Raw genomic sequence first — 27,700 nt, 5'->3', positions numbered from 1 at the left:
ACAAAATGGAGAAGCTATGGCTCAATGTTCATATGGAAAAGGCTAAAGAGTTTAAATGATTAAAAGCTTAATCTAAAATAATGCAATCCTTGACTGTATTAGTAGAAACATCATATGCAGACACAGCAGGTTAACAGTTTTCATCAATTATTATACCACACCTAGAACACTAAACTCAGACCTTAATATGTCATTTTCATTGAAAAAAAGCAATGAAGATTCTTTCCAGAAGAGAAGCATACCAGATTGAGGGGGGTTTTGAGAGCAGGTCAAGTAAGAAATTCAACAAATATGTACTAGATGCCTATGACACGCCAGATACTGCTCTAGGGACCAGGAACTGGGTGCTGGACAAGCCAGACAAGGCTCCTGCTTTCATCAAGCTAAAACAAGGGTAGGGAAAGACAGCTGAAGAACTGGAAAGACACGGGACTGAATGTTGACTATTTACTAACCATGTGATATGTCTTTCATTTAATAGTACTTGTGCCTCAGTTTCCTTAGCTGTAAAAACAGAGGAAACAAAGTGCATACCTACACACACTTTTGAAGAACCCTTAGCAGTACAGTGTAACTTTATTCAAATATCTGCAGTGCTGTCTTTGTGTGTGCGTGTGTGTGTGTGTATGGATCTTGCTTTCTTTGTTTGGTCTCCTGTGCCACTTCTTTTTTTTTTTTTTGATTGGAGTATAGTTGCTTTACAATACTGTGTTAGTTTATACTGTACAGCAAAGTGAATCAGCTATACATATACATATATCCCCTCTTTTTTGGAGTCCCTTCTCATTTAGGTCACCACAGAGCACTGAGTAGAGTTCCCTGTGCTATACAGTAGGTTCTCATTAGTTATCTATTTTATACATAGTATCGATAGTGTATATATGTCAATCCCAACCTCCCAATTAATCCCACCCCCCCTGCAGTGCTGTCTTATGGAAGAATCAGAAGGGTTCTATAGAGCTCCAAAAAAAGAGAGAGGATTATGATAGCTGGGAGTGATAGGGACATGAGTTGATCTTGGTTGGAGAAAAATTTTTAAATACTTGGCTCTTTACAGAAAGAAATTTATCCATATCCAAAATACAAAGTAGTTGTAAAGCCTAGAAACACATATTATTTTAACTTGACACAATGAAATCCTTGATTAATTCTGCAGCAAACTGAAAGCTAAGGTTTATCAGAGCCTCAAATTATCTGAGGCAATGCAAATAAGAACAACCCACTGAACATATCATGTCATACAGTGGCTCTCAACTGGGGGCAATTTTGTTACCCAGGGAATATCTGAAAAATGTCTGTAGACATTTTTGTTTTTCATGACTGGCTGGGGGGCAAGAGATGCTGCTGGTGTTTAGTCGGTAGATGCTAAAGATGCTGTTAAACATCCCACAATGCACAGGACAGTCCCCTACAACAAAGAATTAACCATGCCAAAATGTCAGTAGTGCCAAAGTTGGAAAACCCTGATGTAAAGTATCTCTAAACCATTCATTATGTATATTTGACTGTTTCCAGACTTTATGGGCACTGTAGTTGGCTCTTCATTAGTTTTCAAGCAAAACCTACAAGACTGGCATCTCTGTGACTGTTTAGCTCATCATGCTTCCCTGGCATTAACAATGTGCTTGGCAGCTAGTGGAAATTCGATACTTCCTATATTTGTTGTCAGACTGTTCACTCACCAGGCTTAAGAGAGATAAGATTCACCTTAAGGATCATCCAAATTGAAGCATTTTCTTACCCTAAAAAATTATTTCATAGTAGATTTGATGATTATTTTCCCTGATAAGAGTATCAGCCAGAGCTTGGATGGGAGGGGAGTTTGGGGGAGAATGGATACATGTATATGTATGGCTGAGTTGCTTTGTTGTACACCTGAAACTATCACAACATTGTCAATCAGCTATACTCCCATATAAAATAAAAAGTAAAAAAAAAAAAAAAAAGTATCAGCCAGGAAGCCGTCCCTTGGCCATTATGTACAAATACATATACATATAAAATTTCACAGACTTCCCTGGTGGCACAGTAGTTAAGAATCTGCCTGCTGGGCTTCCCTGGTGGCACAGTGGTTAAGAATCTGCCTGCCAATGCAGGGGACATAGGTTCAAGCCCTGGCCCGGGAAGATCCCACATGCCATGGAGCAACTAAGCCCATGTGCCACAACTACTGAGCCTGAGTTCTAGAGCCCGCAAGCCACAACTACTGAGCCCACATGCCACAACTACTGAAGCCTGCGCACCTACAGCCCGTGCTCTGCAACGAGGAGCCACTGCAATGAGAAGCACGCCCACTGCAACGAAGAGCAGCCCCCACTCACCACAACTAGAGAAAGCCCGCACACAGCAACGAAGACCCAACACAGCCAAAAATTAATTAATTAATTAAAAAAAAAAGAATCCGCCTGCCAATGCAGGGGACACGTGCTCAATCCCTAGTCCAGGAAGATCCCACATGCCGCAGAGCAACTAAGCCGGCGAGCCACAACTACTGAGCCCACGCGCCTAGAGCCCGTGCTCCACAACAGGAGAAGCCACCGCAAAGAGAAGCCCGCACACCACAACGAAGAGTAGCCCCCACTCTCCACAACTAGAGAAAGCCCGTGCACAGCAACGAAGACCCAACACAACCAATAAACAAATTAATTAATTAAATTAAATTAAAAAGTCAAAGTTCTAACTTCCCAGAGGATATTTGGAATGAATAAATAGGTCAGTAAATAATTTTTAAAGTTTATTTTAAGTCATTTTCTAAAACGAATGTCAAGTTAATAACATTTAAGTAGCTATTATTTATGTTTATCTCCAATTAATTTATACTTGGATTGAAATTTTCATTTTTTTAAAAAATTAAGAAATTGGCATTACAAAAGATAACTTTGCATTTTATTTAATAAAACATGACTGCCATGCTCTTTTGGCTATAATTTTTTGGGCTAAATAATCCCAAAATATATGGTGTAGCAAACTTCTCTATTTGAATATCTAAGATAAACAATCCTCAGAAACAATGGCTGACAACTGGATCGGAGTGAACTAGAACTGTGTAAAACCAAAATATTTCACTGACTGAGGGAACTTGGAAAAAGAGATGTATGCCAGGAAGAAAGCTGTTTAAATTATCTTTTAAGTGTGAAGTGGCTAATTTACTATTAAAACCAATAGGTGAAAACATGCCACATGCCACACTTTCATGTGAAATGACATGATGTGACTATAATGGTAACTATACACAGAAAAGTCAAAGAAACCAAAGACTTTTCTGAGGTAGTTACAATGGTCATACATACAGCCACTGCCCACTGCCATGCAAAACAGTGACTGGTTGGCATCTGACCATGTGAGCGACAGTAGCCAAAAAGAATAGAAAATAAGAAGCAGAAGATAAAGCACTACCAATCGATGTCAAGAGTTGCCATGTATAACTCCAGCTATACATGAATACCAAGAAATGACTTCTACCGTCTTCTAATTGTCTTTTTAAATTGGTTCTATATGAGTTTCCAAATTAAGAGTATTAATCTGTGAGAATGCTTATTTGAAAATATCTACTTTTATTAAGTTTAAACAGAGTCAAACTTTAATATCAAAGTGCCTATCAGTTTAAATGTTCAAAGCATGTTTAATGAAATATGAAATATTTTTATTTTAAATATAAACTTTAAATTTTATTTGTAATTTCCTGTGTGCAATATTCAGCATCCAATGGGCAAAACTGTGCATTAGTAGGAACATTCACTCTAACCCAGGAGTCAGCTTCCCTTACTCACCCCCAAAAGATGAGGAGCTAATCAAAATATTTTGATTCATAAGGAAAGATTAAAGGAAAAAGAAACTAAAAAAAGAAAGAAAAAGTGACATTCATTAAGATTTTAACAGCATTTTGTTAGAAAATATCTCCAAGAAAAGTAAGTTAAACTCACTGAAATAGTGGAAAACATACATCATTAACTAGTATTGCAACAATATTGCAGTATTCAACATACCACAATACTTACTGAAAAGAAAGGTCTCATTTGATTTTCTAAAAAAATCAAAACAGCAAGAATGGGATAAAGGCACTGAAAACGCAACTGCAAGAAGGTGGAATTCAAAATTCATGATTAATCTTACCGGTGCCATTCGTATCGCTGGGTGCGCTCCACAACCCTGGACTGCTTTATGAAGTGTTTCACCAAACATATTTCGAAGTTCAACTGAGTGACAATATACGGCATCAATCTTAGGCCACCAATCCAATGCAGACTGGAGAAAAACAGAGACCATAAGAAAGGAAAAGTCCAAATTTGCATGAGGTATATGCTCTGGTAATCACTGTAGTTTTATCACTTTGTGAGAAATTTCCTAAGACCATGCAAACACACACTATGATTTCCAAAGTCTTCAAGTAATGTCTTTAATTCAAACACCAAACCATACATCTATTTTAAAATATCATAATGAACATGAAACAAATCACTCACTACGTAAGCGTGAGCATTTGAGACTGTCTTTTCTCACTGATAATCTAGTGAATCTGAAAAACAAAGTTTTTAGAGGGCTAATTCTGTAGGCAATCTTTTTCTTTTTTATAAGTTTAATGTTTTACACATTTCAGAAACATATGCATATATAGTATATATTTCCCAAGGCAAGAATGCTATTATCAGTTTTAAAAGAGATTAGTGGTTCAACACAGTGTTGAAGGAATATGTGATAAACCATTACTTATATGCCTACAGACAAACAATGATAATTACAACATGAAATTAGTAAATGAGATAAAGCTATTAGTAAACCTATAATCTTAAATTGATATGCAATGATGGCACAATACATGAGAAGACTAACAATCACCACAAAGACAAAATGATCATAGCTAAATATTTTTTTAAGTAATTATTTTATGTAAATATTTTTCTACAGTTTAACCTGTTTATTTAGCTTTGATTCTAGTTTTTAGTGCCTATTTTATTTGAAAGTGTATCTTTTACTTTTACTTTTAAATGAATTAATTACTATATTATGGAAAATGACAATTATGAAAATCACTAAAACTATTAAGTTTGTCTATCAGTGAATACAAAAATGACTGGATGAATTTTCACTATATAGAGAGAGTATGCAAGCAAGGAATAGGATGACTTAAAATACAGGCTTCCAATTTATAATACTCCTGCTATAAGAAATACCTGAAAGAACAATTTGAAACACTAGATAAGGGGATGTGATAGCTTCACATCCTATTCCCAAGTTCCTTCTAATTTGAAACTAAGCTAATTAAATTCTCCACATTTAATTTTTTTAGCCATAACTCTCAGAATATTTACAGTAGCATCAGGTTATATTACCTAACCCCCAAATTTTGGATTACAAACTCTATTTACTGGATAGTATACTATAAAACCAATTTATAAAATACAATCAATACTGAACTCCATTTATGAAAAAACTCCTAAGTTATGAGGGAAGAAATACTTTTACTTGGATAGTATGATTGTTTCTATTTTTCTCTCAAACTCTTAATTTACTTCCTAACAAATGATCAAGTTTTATTAGTTTCATTATATAATGAATTCCTTAAATGTTAGTCAATTTGGTCACCTGACTTGCACAGAGCAATCAATACACCTTGATTTCCATATATCTACTAATTTATACAGCTTGTGTTAATCAGCTTAAAGTAACAAAGACTGAATAATCACAAAATGCTTTGAGATAAGAGTCCTCACTCTACTGACCCTATAATATCTTGTCAGAAACTGCTGAACTAAAGACATATGCATCCCATGTAACATCCTATCCAAACTACTATGTCATTTTGATAGCTGTTGAAATTGTATCATGGTACCAAGTATACCCTATTAAATAACTTGATTTTAACTTAAGATTTAGTTAGTTTCAAAATTTCTATTTTTCATAATATATAAAATCATTCATTTTAAAGTAAAATTTAAAGATACACTTTCAAATAAAATAGGTACTAAAACCTAGACATAATGTAGTTGGTAAAAATTTTAGTTTTCCAAGCGGTTATTAAATGTGTCCTTTCTGAAACCAGTCAACTAAGGTAGACTTATTCTTTTTTGTCCTTGAAAATTCTAAGTTCATTGCCAAACAAATGGCAATACTTTCATAATATAAGCAAGCCATGTGGCAATTCTTCAAGATTATTTCAATAAATTTCACATGCCTTGGAAATAATTTCTTCAACCAAACCCACTCAATAGAATGAGATCATCTCATTCTCAATATGTGAACTATCCATAAGTAAACTCACTCAACTGCCATAAGGAAAAAACAATACTAAGCACTATACCAGCTATAGCATGTTCCACTGATGGGAGAGATGTTTGGTTCATATATGTATATATTATTTCTTTAACTGCCCAATTATGACAACATATCTAATCTAACCTAAAGGAAGTGTATAAAGATTAAGCACATAACACAGATCTTTTAACTACAATTCATATCTTATGGCATTCCGTAATAAAAAAGGTGACGGTACTAAACGTACCATTTTAGAAACTGATAAAAGCTTAAATTATAATCAAATTCAAATAGTGACTGGATTTTCAGATTTCTTAAGAAGAAACAGTGGACTCTTTCAGACCTAAACACAGTACTTATGAACTGAACATGAGTATGTTTCACGAAAGCAAAACTGCAAACATCATTACTACTTCTATATACACCCTCAAAACCACATCATTTATCTAATTTGAGAATGTGGTAATTTTAAAAAATCTGTGAGCTGGCTGAAAAAGCAAGGAAGAAGAAAACTTATGAGGTGTATTGAACCAAGAATCATTTAAAAGGAAATCTTTTTTTTTTTTTTTTTTTTTTGTGGTACGTGGGCCTCTCACTGCTGTGGCCTCTCCCGTCGTGGAGCACAGGCTCCGGACGCGCAGGCTCAGCAGCCATGGCCCACAGGCCCAGCTGCTCCGCGGCATGTGGGATCCTCCCGGACCGGGGCACGAACCTGCGTCCCCTGCATCAGCAGGCAGACTCTCAACCACTACGCCACCAGGGAAGCCCAAAAGAAAATCTTATACTACAAATAAATTTAAGATTAGGAGTCCAAATATCTAAGAAAAATTTTATGTGATTTCAAGACAGAATATTTCCATAATATCTACATTAAGTGAGATTCTATAATAGTCAATTCCATAAATTAGCATATTTACTTTATACATAGTCCTTTTCAATCAGAAATTACTTCAGATTCAATATCTCTTAGCCTCAAACCAAAGGAAAGAAAAACCCTAACAAGAAACAATTTATCAAACAATCTATTGTAATAAAGTATCATTATCTAAGGTCCAATTATAAAAGATATTTTATAGACTCAAATTTATGTTCCTTTTCAAGCTAGTCATTAAAAGGTTACTAACACTTAATATTTTAAAAGTTAGTCAATATAGGTTTTTCTTTATAAAAATAGATTTCGTATTTATGTGGCCTCTGATACAGACACACTCCACCTTCACACATGCAGTACTCATTAGAGTACCGAAGGATGCACAACCACTTCACCATATACATTGAGGCATGCATGAAGTACCACTCCAGGCATGCTTTAAACCCACAAAGGAGCAGCTCAGCCACTTACAGCAGTGCCAAGTCCATGCTTGAAAGTGCTCTATATATTCAATTGTAGACAAAAATATTTCACAATTAAAGTAACTAGCCACAGAGTATCAAAAAAGTATACACTTGCGTTTATTAAATACAAGCTTTAAGCATTTATGTAAACCATCCACTCTAGTAAATAGAATGTTTTTAGTATTATAAACCAAAGGAGAAAAAAGTAATAATATTTTATTTCTGAATTACACATAAACATGAAGGGTAAAAATCATTGTTTTTAAATTAATGGCCTTGAAAGTAAACAAGGGTACAATGTCTTAGCTCATTACACTGGCAAAAGCAAAATAAAATTTTTTCTAAGTTTTTAATACAAACATACCTTATCTGCATATCAGATTCATTAAAATTTCCCTTTTGCAAAAAACTGTAGTTAATGTTACTTCTACCTATAACTGATCCTCAACTGAGAGAGGAATCATTCCCTTAGGCATTTTTAGTTATTCATAGTGTCTGGGGGCAGAGATGGGAGAGGAGGGAAGTGGCAAAAAAGGTATTTAATGAAATGAGGACCAGGGATGCTCAATGTCCTACAATGCACAAGGCAGACCTGCATTGGAAAGATTGTCCTGACCAAAAATGCTACTTGCACCCCACTGAGAAAAACCAAATGTGTCACTACATAGTTTTATTAATAGTTATTATTCCTCTGCAGGAATGGATAAAAGAAAATGTGGCAGAAGTTGATATAGTTCAATACATCCAAGGCAAATGAAGGTGAGAAGGATATTTTTAACTCACTAGAGACACTCTTTTAAAATGAAATTTGATTATAAAGAGGACAAATATACCTAAGTTATCAATGATTAAAGTCCTTTTTAAGGGAGGAAAACAGGAAAAAGTTGAACAATTTACACTTACGTGTGAATATCTAAAAATGGATAAAAGTGGAGCTATGGTAAATAACACGTGAAGACCTTCAAAATATGATCAGAAGAACAGAATTTTTTAAATCCATGGTCCAAACCTAATACGGTTACTATCTTTCTACTTGATGTACTCACATCAGAGTCGAAGGTTTCACAAGTACCTTTTAGTAAGTTTGCTTATTTTGTCTGATATGCTTTTACATCATGTAAACACCTCTAAGTGTTAATGTTTCATTTGTTTAAGGAAGACTAAAAAGTGCAATCAAATATGGTCTCACCATTTTTTTAATATACATAATGCGCTACAACATAAATTCTGCTACTTTTAACTTAAACAGTAAGGTGACAAGTAAGAACGTATCAAATGCTGGGAAAGGGCTAAGAGTATTAAAATAATATGTGAAGAGCTTTGGGATGAAAATGTTAAATTATATTTTCAGTGGCATTGTTCTCAAGGGCTTCTGATCCAAATATCTTTTAAGTTTAATCTTTCCAAAGGATCCTACTAACTCCATCTTCCTCAATAAGGGCCCTGAGGTCAAGATTAAATATGAAAAATACAATTGTATATCAGTTATTAGATAGAATCATGTGTGAGAAATCTTCCTATATCATACATCTAAATTCAAAATCTTTTGTAAACCAAAAACGTGTTTCTTAAAAACAAATAAAAAAGGAGTAAAGAAAAAAAAATTTTAAGTAATTTAGCAATAGCTTTTGGACTTACATTGGTGATGATTCGATGGAGTGAATTTACCAGCACATAGTGAAATGTAGAAGGGGAATTCTGAGCCAGACAGATCTACAGAGGAAAGAAAAAAAATGATTATTACTTCTATGAGAAAAATATACAGTAATATATATGAGGACAAAAGGAACAACAAAAAGAAAGTTTTTTTAAAAATAGAATAAATTTTTAAGGTCTTTAAATTAACTTTAACATATAATTAATGAGCAATACTGATAAAGGTGTAATCTATTCATTTTTCTACTCTTTTCACATTTAAAAGGATCAACAGCATCAGTAAACACAACTGGATCAAAACCAATGCTCTCACCTTAAAGTGTTGGTTGTTGTGAGGGCTTATACGAAAGCAAGAAACAAGGCAGTCAATCATTAGATCCACATCTGCAGGCTGACTGCCTCTTGAGAATGGTTTACTTGGATTAAAAAGCAGGTTCTATGAAAATCCCAATAGAAAACAAAAGCCTTTAAACAGTCACGCAGTATTTTTTCTACTAGTATTTAATAATAACACATCATCCACACAGATGGCAGTAACATTTAGTTCCCACACAAAACACAAAGCACTAATATTGTGGTTCATCAGTCTGACAAAATTAAAAATTCTTACTATACCATATGTGGTTCCTCTCAGGCCCAAATTTCTACATTATTTTAAACACAAGTCTGAATATTTATGCTAATTTAAGAAAACGGGTTCATTCTGTGTTTTCTTCATATTCTAAGCCACCTTATGTAGCCAGAGGAACAGTAACAAAAGCAGGTCCTAAGAACTTAATAAAAGAAGACTCAGAACTTCTGTGTTGCAATGATCTTTGACAGTGATCTAGTATACTATTTATACTACAAGTTTATTCTTCATTTAACGTTTTTTAAGTTTGTATAAGAGAAACAGTAAGCATGTTACCTTAAGATCAACCACCATGGACTGAACTAGTAAGAAGATGACAGAGTTATCTTCCCAATTGATGTAAGTACTTGCTTTACACAGTTTGACACAGGCGATTGCAGCACTTTCAGTCAGCTGCCTGCTTCCTCCGTGGCCGGCAAGTGCTTTTCGTAGACTGTCCAGAAACAACTTCTACAAAATTCAAATACAGCAATTAGATAATATGTGAAGTTTCTTAGATTTCAGACTTACTTAATAAAGTAGGAAATTAGCCTCTAAAAATTATACTCTAGAAATATATAATTGATATTTGTGGTTTTAAATTTCATAATTTAAGTAGCTGTCATCATTTAAATGTTTCTTGAATATAAAAAAAGGAACCTGTTTTTCCCTTTCTTTGTTGAATTATTAAAGGAACATGAGAAAACATCCTTCCCAAACAATGTAGTTGACTTCCCAACCCTGAATTTAGCTGATCAAATTCTCTTTTTTATATTATCTTTAATTTCTAAATATTATAGTTTCTTGCTTATTGTCTATCTCAAATTGTTCCATCTTTATCTAAAACTCCAGGCTATATTCAAGCTTCAGCCTTCTAACTAAGGATACATCTAAGGCTGTTCTAGTGCTCTAAATTCCATTCCTCATAGAAAGTTATGCATTCTTGTGATCTCAAGCCCTCTCTACAGCTCATTAACAAATTTCTCCCTTTGGCCTTACTCCTAACTGAAAATAATACATCTATACTTACACACCTTCTCAAATATAACATGCCAAAAGCTAAACTCACGCAACAACAGCAGAATATACATTCTTCTCAAACACACAAGCAACAATTTCCAGGATGGACCATAAGTTAGGCCACAAGTCTTAATAAATTTAAAGAGATTAAAATAATATATATCATCTTTCTGATCACAATGAAATGAAACTAGAAATCAACAGCAGAAGGAAAACTGGAAAATTCACAAATGTGTAAAAATTAAACAACACCCTTGGTCAAAGAAAAAAACCACAAAGAAAATTAGAAAATATCTTGAGACAAATCAAAGTAAAAATACAACATACCAAAAATTAAAGAAAACAGTGCTAAGTGGAAATTTTATAGCTGGAAACTCTTACGTTAAAAAAGAAGAAAGTTCTCAAATCAATATGAAATAGAGAATAGAAAAACAGGGGAAAAAAATCAACAAAATCAAAAGTTGGCTCTTTGCAAAGGTCAAGAAATTTACAAACCTTTAGCTAAATTAAGAAAAAAAGAAGACTCAAATTACTAAAGATCAGAATTGAAAATGAGGACATTACTGTTTTTACAGAAATAAAGATTATTACACTATGAAAAATTATACACCAACAAACAGGAAAATCCAGACAAATGGGCAAATTCCTAGAAACACACAATCTACCAAAACTGACTCATTAAGAAACAGAAAATCTAAATAGAACTATAACTAGCAAGGAGATGAAATCAGTAATAAAAAACCTCCCTACAAAGAAAAAGCCCAGGATCAGACGGCTTCACTGGTGAATACTCTATCAAGTATTTAAAGAAGAATTAACACCAGTCCTCCTCAAACACTTCTGGAAAATTAAAGGAGAAGGAACACTTCCTAACTCATCCCATGAGGCTAGCAATACTCTAATATGAAGGCCAGACAAAACCAATGCAAGAAAACTATGGACAAATTTCCCTTAAGAATATCTATGAAAGAATCCTCAACATGAATTAGCAAACCAAATCCAGCAGCATAGTAAAAGGATTATATACTATGACCAAGTGGGATTTATTCCTAGAGGACATGATTGGTTCAACAACAAAATCAATCAACATAATACATCACATAAATAAAATGAAGGGAAAAAAATCATCACCATTGATGCAGAAAAAGCATTTGGCAAAATTCAACACCCTCCCACGACAGAAACACTGAATAAGCTTCCTCAACATGATAAAAGCTATATATGAACAACCCATAGCGAATATCATACTTAATGGTGAACAACTGAAAGCTATTGGTCTAATATTAGGAACAAGATATGGACGCCTGCTTTTGCCACTTCTATTAAACATACTAGTGGAAGTTCTACGCAGAGCAATTAGAAAAAGAAAAAGGAATGAGAAAAGAAAAAGAAATAAAAGTCATCCAAACTGGAAAGGAAGAAGTTATCTCTGTTCTCAGATGACATGATCTATATGTAGAAAACCTTGAAGATAACACACAATCACACAAAAAGCCTGTTAGAGCTAGTAAACAAATTCAGCAAAGTTGTAGAATACAAAATCAACACACAAAAGTCAACTGCATTTCTATACACCAGCAATGAACAATTTAAAAAGGAAATTAAGAAAACAATTCCACTTATGAAAGCATCAAAAAGAATAAAATACTTAGGAATTAACCAAAGAGATGAAAGACTTGCACAATGAAAGCTATAAAACAGTGCTGAAAGAAATCAAAGAAGATATAAACGGAAGCACATCCCATGTTCAAGGATTGGAAACTTAACACTGTTAAGATGGCAATACTATCCAAAGCACTCTACAGATTCAATGTAGTCCTTATCAAAACCCCAAGAGTGTTTTTTGCAGAAATAGAAAAACCCATCCAAAAATTCATATGGTATTTCAAAGGAAGCCAAAAAGCCAAAACAATCTTGAAAAAGAAGAACACAGTTGGAAGGCTCAAACTTCCTGATTTCAAAACTTACTACGAAGCTACAGTAATCAAAACTCTGTGATACTGGTATAAAGACAGACATATAGACCACTGAAATAGAGGAGAAAGTGCAGAAAGATATCCTCAAATATATGATCAAATTCAGTGGAGAAAGTATAGTTTTTTTCAACAAAGAGAGCTGCAAAAACTGGATGTCCACATGCAAAAGAATGAAGTCAGATCCGATCCTTCCCTTACTCTATATACAAAAATGAACTCAAAATGGATCAAAGATCTAAACAACTAAAGCTATAAAATCCTATAAGAGAATGAATATACAAGACAATCTTTACAACACCAAATTTGGCAATGATTTCTTGATATGATACCAGAAAAAGCACAAGCAACAAAAAATAAACTGGACTTCATCAAAATTAAAAAACTTTTGTGTATCAAAGGACATTATTGAGGTGAAATGACAATCCACAGAATGAAAGAAAATATTTGCAAATCATATATCTGAAAAGGGATTAATATCCACAATATTTAAAGAACTCCTACAACTCAACAACACAAAAACACTGTGAGTGTACTTAACACCACTGAACTGTACACTTAAAAACAGTTAAAAGGGTAAATTTTTTGCTACTTCACCACAACATAAATAAGTAAATAAAAATTTAAAAGCTAAACTCATATTTCCTCTGAACCAACTCCCACTTTGGACTTCCTTTTGATCAGTCTCAAGCACTATTCTGCATATCTCACCTCTAACCCTAATCTTTAGACTTCTCCTAATTGCCTAAAGAATAAAGTTTAAATCCAAACTGGCTCACAATGTCTTCCAGATTACTCACATCTGCTCTTCATCTTCACTTCTTGTAACTGCCTGTGTGAACCTTCCACTCTCTAGCTAACTTTTCTGAACATACCTTCAACATTTTTATATCCATTTTCTTGATTACCCTGGCTTGAACAACACTCACTTTCTTTCTCTAATCTAAATTCCTTTCTTATTTCAGGTTCAACTAAGGTTCCACACCTCTTCCATAAAACCTTCCTAACTATGCAAGCTTCATCTGAATCCTTACAGCACATATAGCCTGTATTATTATCCTAGTAAACAGGTACTCTTGATAAATAACTTTTTATCCATAAAGGAATAACGGGGACTTCCCTGGTGGCGCAGTGGTTAAGAATCCGCCTGCCAATGCAGGGAACACGGGTTCGATCCCTGGTCTGGGAAGATCTCACATGCCGCGGAGCAACTAAACCTGTGAGCCACAACTACTGAGCCCGCGTGCGCCTAGAGCCAGTGCTCCGCAACAAGAAAAGCCACCGCAATGAGAACCCCACGCGCCGCAATGAAGAGCAGCCCCGACTCGCTGCACCTAGAGAAAGCCCGCATGCAGCAACAAAGACCCAACACAGCCAAATATATATATTATTTATTTATTTATTTTAAAAAGAAATAACTGGGAATTCTAGGGAGACAGCAGTCTTAAGCCATCCTTGACTGCTGATCTCTCCTCTAGCTCCTTTATTCCTTGGTTCCCATGTCCACTTCTTGTTCCTGGAGATATAGCCATATTTCTCAGCCTCTCTTGCAGTTAAATGTGGCTATATGACTGAGTTCAACTAATGAAATGTGAATGAAAGAGATGCATGCTATTTAAGGGCCTCACCCATAAAAATCCTCAGCATGCTTTTTTTCTATGTTATATTTTTCCCTCTGGCTCGCAGAATGGAAACAACTCCCACAGAAGCCACATATGGAAAATGGCAGTCGTTGCTGGCCAAGGTCTTAAGAAACCACAAAGAGGAGGACTGTCCTGCAGAGCTACTCAGTTCGGCTGCTCAATACTATTTCATTAAGTATAATAAAGTTCTATTTGGTTGAGCCGTTATACTACCTACCCTAATACAGTAAGATAGTAATACAACTAAAAATAATAATAAAATTTAGAAACTGAAAAATAGACCTGCTTTCCACACACAGTCTGCAGTCTAGGACTGGTGTAAATGAAAGCCTGATCCGACCTGTTTAGGGTTCTATTTGTTTGTTGTTTGTTGCCTTGCTTGCTTTATAATAAAGCACTACGCATGATTACCAAAGCCTGGAAGGAGTTCTGCCACACTGCCAAAGTCAATTGGCTACCTGTGGGAGCCCAGCCAGCTAAACCAAGCATTTCTCACAGCATACTATCTCAAGCCACCTACAGGGTAGTTCTAAGAGTAGTATTAAAGATCTGCATTAAATTCTGTGTCCTACTAAAATTATACACATTCTACTCTGATGACCATGAAACACCTTTTTAAACAAATATGTACCACAATTAATTTTTTTAATCACAAAAAACTAACAATTTAGAAACTATAAAACATTCCTCTAAGTCGAATATGGCATCATTAAGTAACAGAAATTAGAAATTGATAATTACTAAAATTGAGGAAACTTCATCTGAAAACCAAGACTGCTGCTAAAAAGTAAAATCCAAAGCCTTCCAGATACTTCTACAATTTTTTTAAAAATTGCAAATAGATGAACTAAACCATTACCTCAGAAAATAAATGTTAGAAAATATAAAGTCAAAATGCCAGGTTTTGGGCTTCCCTGGTGGCGCAGTGGTTAAGAATCCGCCTGCCAATGCAGGGGACATGGATTTGAGCCCTGGTCCAGGAAGATCCCACATGCCGTGGAACAACTAAGCCCATGTGCCACAACTACTGAAGCCCACACACCTAGAGCCCATGCTTCGCAACAAGAGAAGCCACTGCAATGAGAAGCTCGCACATCACAACGAAGAGTAGCCCCTGCTCACTGCAACTAGAGAAGGCCCACGCACAGCAACGACGACCCAATGCAGCCAAAAAAAAAAAAAGTCAGGTTTTAAAGACCAATAGAATAGATAAACCCTAGTAAACATGAATGAGGAAACATGAGACATATTAGAAATGAGGAAAGAGTTATAAACATGGATACTGAGGAAAATAATTAGAAGAGAATATATAAATATTATAAATAAACATTGTGTCTATATATTTCTATATTATAAATAAAATATGTAGATATACATAACTCCTTGCCGATAAAATTGAAAAATATATTTCCTAGCAAAGAATAAACTGTCAAAAGTAACCTTAAAGGAGACAAAACTTCCTCAAAAAATTAAAAATAGAATTTACATACAATCCAACCATACCACTTCTGTGTATATATACAAAAGAATTGAAAGCAGAGTCTCAAAGAGATACCTGTATACCCATGTTCACAGCAGTATTATTTGTAATAGCTAAAAGGTGGAAGCAACCCAAAAGTCCAGGGACAAATGAAATTGGATAAACAAAATATAGTATATACATTCAATGGAATATTACTCAGCCTTAAAGAAAGGAAATTCTGACACATGTTACAAAGTGGATGAACCTTGAGGACATTATGCTAAGTGAAATAAGACAGCCACAAAAAGACAAACACTCTATATTTCCACTTATATGAGGTATCTAGAGTAGTCAAATTCATTGAGACAGAAAGTAGAATGGTGGCTGTCAGGGGCTAGCGGGAGGGGAATATGGGGAGTTACTGTTTCATAACAAAATGAACAATGGTTATTAAACTTCAGTGTGCACAAAAATCGCTTAGAGGGTTTGCTGAAAACAGGTTGCTAGCTGCACCCCAGCCCTAGAGCTTCTGTTTCAGCAGACCTAGAGCAGGGACCTAACAATTTGCATTTCTAAGAAGTTTCCAGGTGATGCAGATGCTGTTGCTCTTAAGACCACACTCTGAGAAGCACTGAACTAGACCTTGATCTCAATCTCTCTGTCTCATAAAAATTTTAAAAAGTAGACTAGAAGGATATATACCAACCCTTGACAGTGGCTGTTCCCAGGGAAAAAGGAAAGAAAATGGAATTAGTGGAATCAAAGGGGACTTGCGCTTTATCTGGAATTAAAGGAGAATTTATGCAACTATTATTTGTTCACTTTTTAAAATCATATGTAAATAGAAAAAAGATAAGCAATATATCATAATGTTAATATGAGTATGGGTCATTGTTATATTTGTTGTACACTTCAAATATTTCTGCCAAAAAAGATAATATAGTCAAAAGAAATGATGGTCTGGAAAAAACATTTACAACCAACTGAAAATAATGGATTACTGCTCCTAATAAACAAAAAGTCCCATTAAGCTCTACCCACCACCAGTCCCTCCCATCAGGAAACTTACACAAGCCTCTTAGAAAGCCTCATCCACCAGAGGGCAGACAGCAAAAGGAAGAAGAACTACAGTCTGACAGGCTGTGGAACAAAAACCACATTCACAGAAGGACAAGATGAAAAGGCAGAGGGCTATGTACCAGATGAAGGAACAAGATAAAACCCCAGAAAAACAGCTAAATGAAGTGGAGATAGGCAACCTTCCAGAAAAAGAATTCAGAATAATGATAGTGAAGATGATCCAGGACCTCGGAAAAACAATGGAGGCAAAGATCGAAAAGATGCAAGAAATGTTTAACAAACACCTAGAAGAATTAAAGAACAAAGAAAGAGAGATGAACAATACAATAACTGAAATAAAAAATACACTACAAGTAATCAATAGTAGAATAACTGTGGCAGAAGAACGGATAAGTGACCTGGAAGACAAAATGGTGGAATTCACTGCTGTGGAACAGGATACAGAAAAAAGAATGAAAAGAAATGAAGACAGCCTAAGAGACCTCTGGGACAACATTAAATGCAACAACATTCGCATTATAGGGGTCCAAGAAGGAGAAGAGAGACAGAAAGGACAAGAGAAAATATTTGAAGAGATTATAGTTGAAAACTTCCCTAACATGGGAAAGGAAAGAGCCACCCAAGTCCAGGAAGCACAACGAGTCCCATACAGGATAAACCCAAGTAGAAACACACCAAGACACATAGTAATCAAATTGGCAAAAATTAAAGACAAAGAAAAATTACTGAAAGCAGCAAGGGAAAAAGGACAAATAACATACAAGGGAACTCCCATAAAGTTAACAGCTGATTTCTCAGCAGAAACTCTACAAGCCAGAAGGGAGTGGCATGATATACTTCAAGTGATGAAAGGGAAGAACCTACAACCAAGACTACTCTACCCAGCAAGGATCTCATTCAGGTTTGATGGAGAAATCAAAAGCTTTACAGACATGCAAAAGCTAAGAGAATTCAGCACCACCAAACCAGCTGTACAATAAATGCTAAAGGAACTTCTCTAAGTGGGAAACATAACAGAAGAAAAGGACCTACAAAAACAAACCCAAAACAATTAAGAAAATGGTCATAGGAACATACATCTCAATAATTATCTTACACATGAATGGATTAAATGCTCCAACCAAAAGACACAGGAAGGCTCAATGGATACAAAAACAAGACCCAGTCCGCCTGCCAATGCAGGGGAGACGGGTTCGTGCCCCGGTCCGGGAAGATCCCACATGCCGCGGAGAGGCTGGGCCCGTGAGCCATGGCCGCTGAGCCTGCGCGTCCGGAGCCTGTGCTCCGCAATGGGAGAGGCCACAACAGTGAGAGGCCCGCGTACCGCAAAAAAAAAAAAAAAAAAAAAAAAAAAAACAAGACCCATATATATGCTGTCTACAAGAGACCCACTTCAGACCTAGGGACACATACAGACTGAAAGTGAGGGGATCGAAAAAGATATTCCATGCAAATGGAAATCAAAAGAAAGCTGGAGTAGCAATACTCATATCAGATAAACTAGACTTTAAAATAAAGAATGTTACAAGACACAAGGAAGGACACTACATAATGATCAAGGGATCAATCCAAGAAGAAGATATAACAATTATAAACATATATGCCCCCAGCATCGGAGCACCTCAATACATAAGGCAACTGCTAACAGCTATAAAAGAGGAAATCGACACTAACACAGTAATAGTGGGGGACTTTAACACCTCACTTACACCAGTGGACAGATCATCCAAAATGAAAATAAATAAGGAAAACAGAAGCTTTAAATGACACAATAGACCAGATAGATTTAATTGATATTTATAGGATATTCCATCCCAAAACAGCAGATTACACTTTCTTCTCAAGTGCGCATGGAACATTCTCCAGGATAGATCACCTCTTGGGTGACAAATCAAGCCTCAGTAAATTTAAGAAAATTGAAATCATATCAAGCATCTTTTCTGACCACAACGTTAGGAGATTAGAAATGAATTACAGGGAAAAAAACGTAAAGAACACAAACATATGGAGGCTAAACAATATGTTAGTAAATAACCAAGGGATCACTGAAGAAATCAAAGAGGAAATCAAAAAATACCTAGAGAAAAATGACAATGAATACAAGATGATCCAAAACCTATGGGATGCAGCATAAGCAGTTCTAAGAGGGAAGTTTATAGCTATACAAGCCTACCTCAAGAAACAAGAAAAATCTCAAATAAACAATCTAACTTTACACCTAAAGGAAGCAGAGAAAGAAGAACAAACAAAATGCAAAGTTAGCAGAAGGAAAGAAATCATAAAGATCAGAGCAGAAATAAATGAAATAGAAACAAAGAAAACAAATGCAAAGATCAATAAAACTAAAAGCTGGTTCTTTGAGCAGATTAACAAAATTGATAAACCATTAGCCAGACTCATCAAGAAAAAGAGGGAGAGGACTCAAATCAATGAAATTAGAAATGAAAAAGGAGAAGTTACAACAGACACCACAGAAATACAAAGCATCCTAAGAGACTACTACAAGTAACTCTATGCCAATAAAGTGGACAACCTGGAAGAAATGGACAAATTCTTAGAAAGGTATAACCTTCCAAAACTGAACCAGGAAGAAACAGAAAAAATGAACACACCAGTCACAAGTAATGATATTGAAACTGTGATTAAAAATCTTCCAACAAACAGAAGTCCAGGACCAGATGGCTTCACAGGTGAATTATATCAAACATTTAGAGAAGAGCTAACACCCATCCTTCTCAAACTCTTCCCAAAAACTGCAGTGGAAGGAACACTCCCAAACTCATTCTATGAGGCCACCATCACGCTGATACCAAAACCAGACAAAGATACCACACACACACAAAAAATTACAGACCAATATCACTGATGAATATAGATGCAAAACTCTGCGACAAAATAGTAGCAAACAGAATCCAACAACGCATTAAAAGGATCATACACCATGATCAAGTGGGATTTATCCCAGGGGTGCAAAGATTCTTCAATACACACAAGGAGAAAAAGGAGAAGAACCATATGATCATCTCAGTAGATGCAGAGAAAGCTTTCGACAAAATTCAACACCATCTATGATAAAAACCCTCAAGAAAGTAGGAATATAGGGAACTTACCTCAACATAATAAAGGCCATATATGACAAACCCACAGTCAACATCGTCCTCAATGGTGAAAAACTGAAACCTTTCCAATAAGATCAGGAACAAGACAAGGTTGCCCACTCTCACCACTATTATTCAACATAGTTTTGGAAGTTTTAACCACAGCAATCAGAGGAGAAAAAGAAATAAAAGGAATCCAAATCGGAAAAGAAGTAAAGCTGTCACTGTTTGCAGATGACACACTATACATAGAGAATCCTAAAGATGCTACCAGAAAACTACTAGAGCTAATCAATGAATATGGTAAAGTTGCAGGATACAAAATTAATGCACAGAAATCTCTTGCATTCCTATACACTAGTGATGAAAAATCTGAAAGAGAAATTAAGGAAACACTCCCATTTACCACTGCAACAAAAATAATAAAATATCTAGGAATAAACCTACCTAAGGAACAAAAGATCTGTATGCAGAAAATTATAAGACACTGATGAAAGAAAGTAAAGATGATACAAACAGATGGAGAGATATACCATGTTCTTGTTTTTTTTTTTTTTTTTTTTTTTTTTTGCGGTACACCGGCCTCTCCTTGTTGTGGCCTCTCCCGTTGCGGAGCACAGGCTCCCGACGCGCAGGCTCAGCGGCCATGGCTCACAGGCCCAGCCGCCCCGCGGCATGTGGGATCTTCCCGGACTGGGGCACGAACCCGCGTCCCCTGCATCGGCAGGCGGACTCCCAACCACTGCGCCACCAGGGAAGCCCTATACCATGTTCTTGGATTGGAAGAATCAACATTGTGAAAATGACTATACTACCCAAAGCAATCTACAGATTCACTGCAATCCCTATCAAACTACCACTGGCATTTTTCACAGAACTAGACCAAAAATTTCACAATTTGTACGGAAATACAAAAGACCCCAAATAGCCAAAGCAATCTTGAGAAAAAAAAAAAATGGAGCTGGAGGAATCAGGCTCCCTGACTTCATACTATACTACAAAGCTACAGTAATCAAGACAGTATGGTGCTGGCACAAAAACAGAAATATAGATCAATGGAACAGGATAGAAAGCCCAGAGATAAACCCACGCACATATGGTCACCCTATCTTTGATAAAGGAGGCAAGAATATACAGTGGAGAGAAGACAGCCTCTTCAAAAAGTGATGCTGGGAAAACTGGACAGCTACATGTAAAAGAATAAAATTAGAACACTCCCTAACACCATATACAAAAATAAACTCAAAATGGATTAAAGACCTAAATGTAAGGCCAGACATGATCACACTCTTAGAGGAAAACATAGGCAGAACACTCTATGACATAAATCACAGCAAGATCCTTTTTGACCCACCTCTCAGAGAAATGGAAATAAAAACAAAAATAAAGAAATGGGATCTAATGAAACTTAAAAGCTTTTGCACAGCAAAGGAAACCATAAACAAGACAAAAAGACAACCCACAGAATGTGAGAAAATATTTGCAAATGAAGCAACTGACAAAGGATTAATCCCCAAACTTTACAAGCAGCTCATGCAGCTCAATATTAAAGAAACGAACAACCCAATCCAAAAATGGGCAGAAGACCTAAATAGACATTTCTCCAAAGAACATATACAGATTGCCAACAAACACATGAAAGAATGCTCAACATCATTAATCATTAGAGAAATGCAAATCAAAACTACAATGAGGTATCACCTCACACCGGTCAGAATGGCCATCATCAAAAAATCTACAAACAGTAAATGCTGGAGAGGGTGTGGAGAAAAGGGAACCCTCATACACTGTTGGTGGGAATGTAAATTGATACTGCCACTATGGAGAACAGTATGGAGGTTCCTTAAAAAACAAAAACTAGAACTACCATACGACCCAGCAATCCCACTACTGGGCATATACCCTGAGAAAACCATAACTCAAGAAGAGTCATGTACCACAATGTTCACTGCAGCTCTATTTACAATAGCCAGGACATGGAAGCAACCTAAGTGTCCATCAACAGATGAACGGATAAAGAAGATGTGGCACATATATACAATGGAATATTACTCAGCCATAAAAAAACCCAAAATTGAGTTATTTGTAATGAGGTGGATGGACCTAGAGTCTGACATACAGAGTCAACTAAGTCAGAAAGAGAAAAACAAATACCGTATGCTAACACATATGCATGGAGTCTAAAAAACAAACAAAAAAATGGTCATGAAGAACCTAGGGGCAAGACGGGAATAAAGGCGCAGACCTACTAGAGAATGGACTTGAGGATATGGGGAGGGGGAAGGGTAAGCTGGCACAAAGTGAGAGAGTGGCATGGACATATATACACTACCAAATGTAAAATAGATAGCTAGTGGGAAGCAGCCACATAGCACAGGGAGATTAGCTCGGTGCTTTGTGACCACCTAGAGGGGTGGGATAGGGAGGGTGGGAGGGAGGGAGACGCAAAAGGAAAGAGATGTGGATATACATGTATATGTGTAACTGATTCACTTTGTTATAAAGCAGTACCTAACACACCACTGTAAAGCAATTATACTCCAATAAGGATGTTAAAAAACAAACAAACAAACAAAAAACTATGCTTAGGGACTTCCCTGGTGGCACAGTGGCTAAGAATCCACCTGACAATGCAGGGGACACAGGTCGAGCCCTGGTCCGGGAAGATCCCACATGCCGCGGAGCAACTAAGCCCATGCACCGCAACTGTTGAGCCTGTGCTCTAGAGCCCACGAGCCACAACTACTGAGCCTGCATGCCGCAACTACTGAAGCCCGTGCACCTAGAGCCCGTGTTCCGCAACAAGAGAAGCCATCACAATGAGAAGCCCACACACCGTAACGAAGAGTAGCCCCCGCTCACCGCAACTAGAGAAAGCCCGCGTGCAGGAACAAAGACCCAACGCAGCCAAATAAATAAATTAAATAAATAAATAAATTTATAAAAAACTATGTTTAATACTGTCCTTTCTGGTAAAAGAATGCAACTACAGGATTATTTTAAGTCTTTAATCAATGACTGTTATCACTGATATCATATTTTTCCTCCAACTAAATCTACGTCCAAGTATGTCTCTGCTAAGGACAGGAAACAAAAAAACCTACAATGATGCAACTAGAAATGGTCACCTGAAATATCATGCTTACAGAATGCTAAGCTTAAAGTAATATACACCTTGAGTAAAATAAATTGCTTCATGGGAATTCCCTGGTGGTCCAGTGGTTAGGACTCGGTGCTTTCACTGCCGGGCCTGGATTCGACCCCGGTTGGGGAACTAAGATCCTGCAGGCCGCACAGTGTGGCCAAATTTAAAAAAAAAACAAAATAACAAAAACCGCTTCACACCTGGACATGATGCAAACAACTTTGCCCTCCTCACCTTATTCATGTTGTTTTCATCAACCACATCCTTGGATATATTCTGGATTATTTCTGGACACAAGATAAGGAGAATGATTTGTAGTGGCCAAACTGCTGCTTTACGTTTGGTGCTTTCAGCAAAACCATCCACTAGGTCAAAGAGTTTTTCTGCACACTCTACGTGAAAAATATAAATATTAAATGATATAATTAGATGAGAAGAAAATCTCTGGCATTAAATTAAAAGCTGGTGCTATCCAAAAACCCAAAGGCCACATTTTTAAAAGATAAACTTGGAAGTTCACTTAACTCAGCAAATTCATTCAATTCAAGCAATGTTATATGGTCTATGTATTAGAAGAGGTTATATTGTCTATGTATTAGAACAGCTATCTTGATCCATCCTAGAAAAGTCCAAATTTTAGAATAGCCAGACTTGTACTTAGTCTCAATGTGCAGGGCCTTATGCAAAGTGTGATGTATCCAAGAAACGAAGACTGAATAGCTTCTCAAAGGGAATTACCAAAGCTCTCCAGGAGTCTATTCTCCTTCTTGCAGTTGTGTCTTGAGAATTCCAAGTGGGGATATTCCTACTTTACACACATCTCTCTAAATACAAACTAAAGCCTCAGAGCACACACAGAAAAACGGTGCCTCTCTACACCAAAGAGCCATCAGTATCCAATCTACAACTCTAATTAAAGATCAAAGCTTCATTTCAAACTTCCTTATCCATTTGCTCAAAGGAAAAGGGTTGAGGCTAATTTAGAAATATAAGAAAAAAATAATATTTCCTATTTGACACAAGTTGAAAAGATTAAAAGCACCATAATCACAAAAACAACTTGGAAAATGATAGGTTCTTACCTCATAAGTAAGAGTTTAAAAGACAAAAACAAACAAACAAAAAAAACCAATCTTATCCTTACCAGCCATATCAGTCTGTGGAATCTGGTATAACTTTGTAAATTCATCTGGATAATTTTCTACCCAGTTCCAAAATGCCTACAAATAACAAAACATATTTTTTATGTCATATTTTCTTAATATAGTAAATAAAATAGCATATGCCTCCAATTATATCACAAAATTCCAATTTCCTTCGGAAGAATATTGCAATGCAGTCTTCCTAAAAATTCATGTGAAATTACCACTCAAGTCACAACTCCTTGATTCAAAATACTGAAGACAGCAACACTTATAACCAAAAATTAACAAAACTTTAATATCAAAGAGATTATTACTTACTTTTTCCAGGCTATTTATAACCGCTAATTGTGCAACTTTCCTTAGGGCTTTAAATTTAAATGCTGTTTCTGGAGAAAAAAAAAAAAAGTTTTACAATTAACTCTAGTTTAATTAGTTAACACAAATACAACTCAGAGCTACTGGTAAAAATAACTTTCCTTTTATATACAAACTGTTGCTCCAGTATTATTTATAAGCAATGTAAAGGTAAAGATAATCAGTATAAGCCAAAACCTCACTGGTTATGTCCACTAAAGACCAAACTGAACCTTGAACTTCAAAGGTTGTTGTGAATTTTTTCCTTTGTTTTGTTTCTAATAATAACTACATTTTTAAAAAATGGATAAAATACACGGTCAATGTAGAAAATTCAAAAAATACACAGCAATCTAAGGGAAATTTAAAACATTATCTATGATTCTACCATTCAGAGACAATCACAGTTAACAGTTCGGTGAATTTTCTCCCTTCCCTTTTCCTATGCATGTATAAGACAAATACATTTACCATAACTGAACAAAACCTGTTCGTATCAAACCTGTTCTTTACATTTCACATCATATCCCCAACTTTTTCCATATCATTAAAAATTCCTCATACATATATTTGATGGCTCTATATACAATAATAACTATTACTTGAACAATTACAACATGCCAGGTATTTTCAATCTAATATATTTAATTCTTTCAAAATCTTAATGCTTTCAGGTATTACACAAGAGCCAACTGTGTTTCTGAGGTTACAGATCTAATAAATGATTGAATTGGGCTTCAAAGCCATAGTCTTTTCAGTATACTTTGATGTCTTTCAGAATATTTAAGTCACTGTATTAAGTCACTGGTTATTTAAATATTTTCCAATTGTTGCATATTTATTTCCAATACTGCACTATTATAAGTAACATTAATACTTTTATATCCAAGTCTTTTCCACATTCCGATTATTTCTTTAAGGCACATAAATACCTAGAAAAAGAACTGTCCAAAGAGATGAATATTTTTAAGGCTCTTGATAAATATTGCCAACCTGATTTTCAGAAGCGTTGGGCCAAAGGCCACTCCCACCAAGCAGCATATGAATGTGCCCTTATCACATCCTTGCCATCATTAAATGTGTTCATTTCTTTTATTCTGCTAATTTGATTGTTCAAAGCAGTAGAATGCATTTTTAAAATAAGACTAAACATTTCTCCATATAAATATATTAGATATTTTAATTTCCTTTTCTATAAATGTATTGTCCACATTTATAAAAAGATTTATATCTGGAAAAGATGACCCTTCTATAAACTATATTACTGGTAACAGTCTCTTGGCAGAGAACTCCCCATATGGACTTTTAATGAAGGGATGCAGGTACTTAATACAATTACATAAATATCTTTATAAGATAGAGATGAGTCTACAAGTTATAAAATTGTCTAAATAATCCTTTAAAAGTCACTTTTTTTCCTGGACTTGGAAATGAGCAGCTTGCTCTCAAAGTCAGTTTTAAAACATACCCTTCCAACCTTCTTTGCTCTTGCTCTCCTCTGACTTCCAAACAATAGCATTACACTTTACAGTGCTCTTGAGTCTTTTTGCCTTCCTATGTTCATCAACTTTACCTTTATGACACTTTAAATGTGTTATACACAGTAGTCTATTCTCAATTCCAATGTATAAATATTTTATTACTCCAGCTCTACAAGTTTCTGACTGGATACCCTACCAATACCTCAAACTCAATAGATCTAAAACTCAATTTATCATTTTCCTGGCCACCTTCTTCTCTGCTTTAACCAGCTTGCTCTGTAACACTTGGTGATACTTCCCTTTAACATCACATACCTAAATTAATCACCAAAAGCTATGCAATGTATTCTGCTTCCTAAATACCATATCTAATTGGTCCCCACCCTACCCCATTCCATCCAGACCTCCACTATCATTTCTACCTCACGTTACTATACAACCAAGTCCCAGAAGTTCATTTAATTTTCTATCAAATCATCCTGCGAATTTCAAGCAAAGTGGCATATCTAAAATAAAATACTGATCAAGGTAATTTCCACCCAAAAGCCTCTGCATCACTTCCCATGGCCACTAAAATAAAGCCTAATAACCCATAAGCAAAACAGTACAGCAGTTAGGTACTTTGGTTCTAGAGACACACAGATGTGACCCTGCCACTCAATAGCTGTATGACCTTGTAAGTGTTACTTAAGCCTCAGTTTCCTCATCAATATAGGGGATGATAATAATAATATCTGTTTCACAGGGTTCCTGTGAGTACTGATGAGAAAAAGCATGTGAAGTGCACAGCGTGACATCTGGCATATACTGAAAATGCAACAAATGTTACTATGTTTTTATTAATATGATCTGACCTACTCTTGTACCTCTCTATATCTTGCTCTTTTCCTCTTAACATCTCCCACCCCCAAACCCATACATACTTAATCTCTCACTTTATGCTCACTCTATTTAGCTTTGTCACATTGCTTTGCAAATAATCTGATAATATATTTGTCTCATAAATCAGGCCATGAGCTCCAAAGGGAGAGATTCAATACTTTATTAATCTTTGTAAGCCCGGCACTTAGCATGGTTCCTTACATACAGTTTCCCAACAAAAGCTGCTGAATCGAATTTAAAACACATCACTACTTTTACTATTCCATATTACAGGAAGTTTCCATTCCTTTCACCATTATTATTATCATGTAGAACCATCTTTTGCTGGTCTATCTAATATTAGCTTTATATTTCACATTTATCAGTATAAACTCTAAATTTATGATCATAAGGAAGCTGCATTCAATGGGGATAACTTACCACAATAAAAAGAAAGTAATTTATCCACACACTTAGTTTCTCTCATTTGTGCATGGAGAACCATCTCAATTAATTATTATGGATTAAACATTTCTAAGAAAACTGATCTTTTAAACAAACAAACAAAATCCACAGGCACCCTGG

At 35.6% G+C, this 27,700-nt stretch overlaps 1 protein-coding gene across 7 annotated transcripts in view; it reads right to left on the bottom strand.

The window, feature by feature from the left end:
• NF1 (neurofibromin 1) overlaps window positions 1–27,700 on the bottom strand; it is a 252,743-nt gene that overhangs the window by 156,009 nt on the left and 69,034 nt on the right. For all 7 annotated transcript variants that reach the window (XR_004347587.1, XR_004347588.1, XM_032617092.1 and 4 more), the window contains exons 6-12: window positions 24,738–24,805; window positions 24,419–24,494; window positions 23,509–23,666; window positions 10,151–10,324; window positions 9,557–9,679; window positions 9,226–9,300; window positions 4,114–4,245 (exon numbers count right to left, since the gene is read on the bottom strand). Coding sequence is in view for 5 of the 7 variants with exons in the window: in XM_032617092.1 (XP_032472983.1) it covers window positions 4,114–4,245; window positions 9,226–9,300; window positions 9,557–9,679; window positions 10,151–10,324; window positions 23,509–23,666; window positions 24,419–24,494; window positions 24,738–24,805 (806 nt within the window). In the remaining 2 variants the exon portion in view is untranslated. The remainder of the gene's footprint in view (window positions 1–4,113; window positions 4,246–9,225; window positions 9,301–9,556; window positions 9,680–10,150; window positions 10,325–23,508; window positions 23,667–24,418; window positions 24,495–24,737; window positions 24,806–27,700) is intronic.

The sequence above is a fragment of the Phocoena sinus genome, chromosome 20, assembly GCF_008692025.1.
Source record: "Phocoena sinus isolate mPhoSin1 chromosome 20, mPhoSin1.pri, whole genome shotgun sequence".
In the NCBI taxonomy this organism is placed as follows: domain Eukaryota; kingdom Metazoa; phylum Chordata; class Mammalia; order Artiodactyla; family Phocoenidae; genus Phocoena; species Phocoena sinus.
The sequence above is the reverse complement of the archived record's forward strand: the minus strand, read 5'-3'. Positions and strand labels throughout refer to the sequence as shown.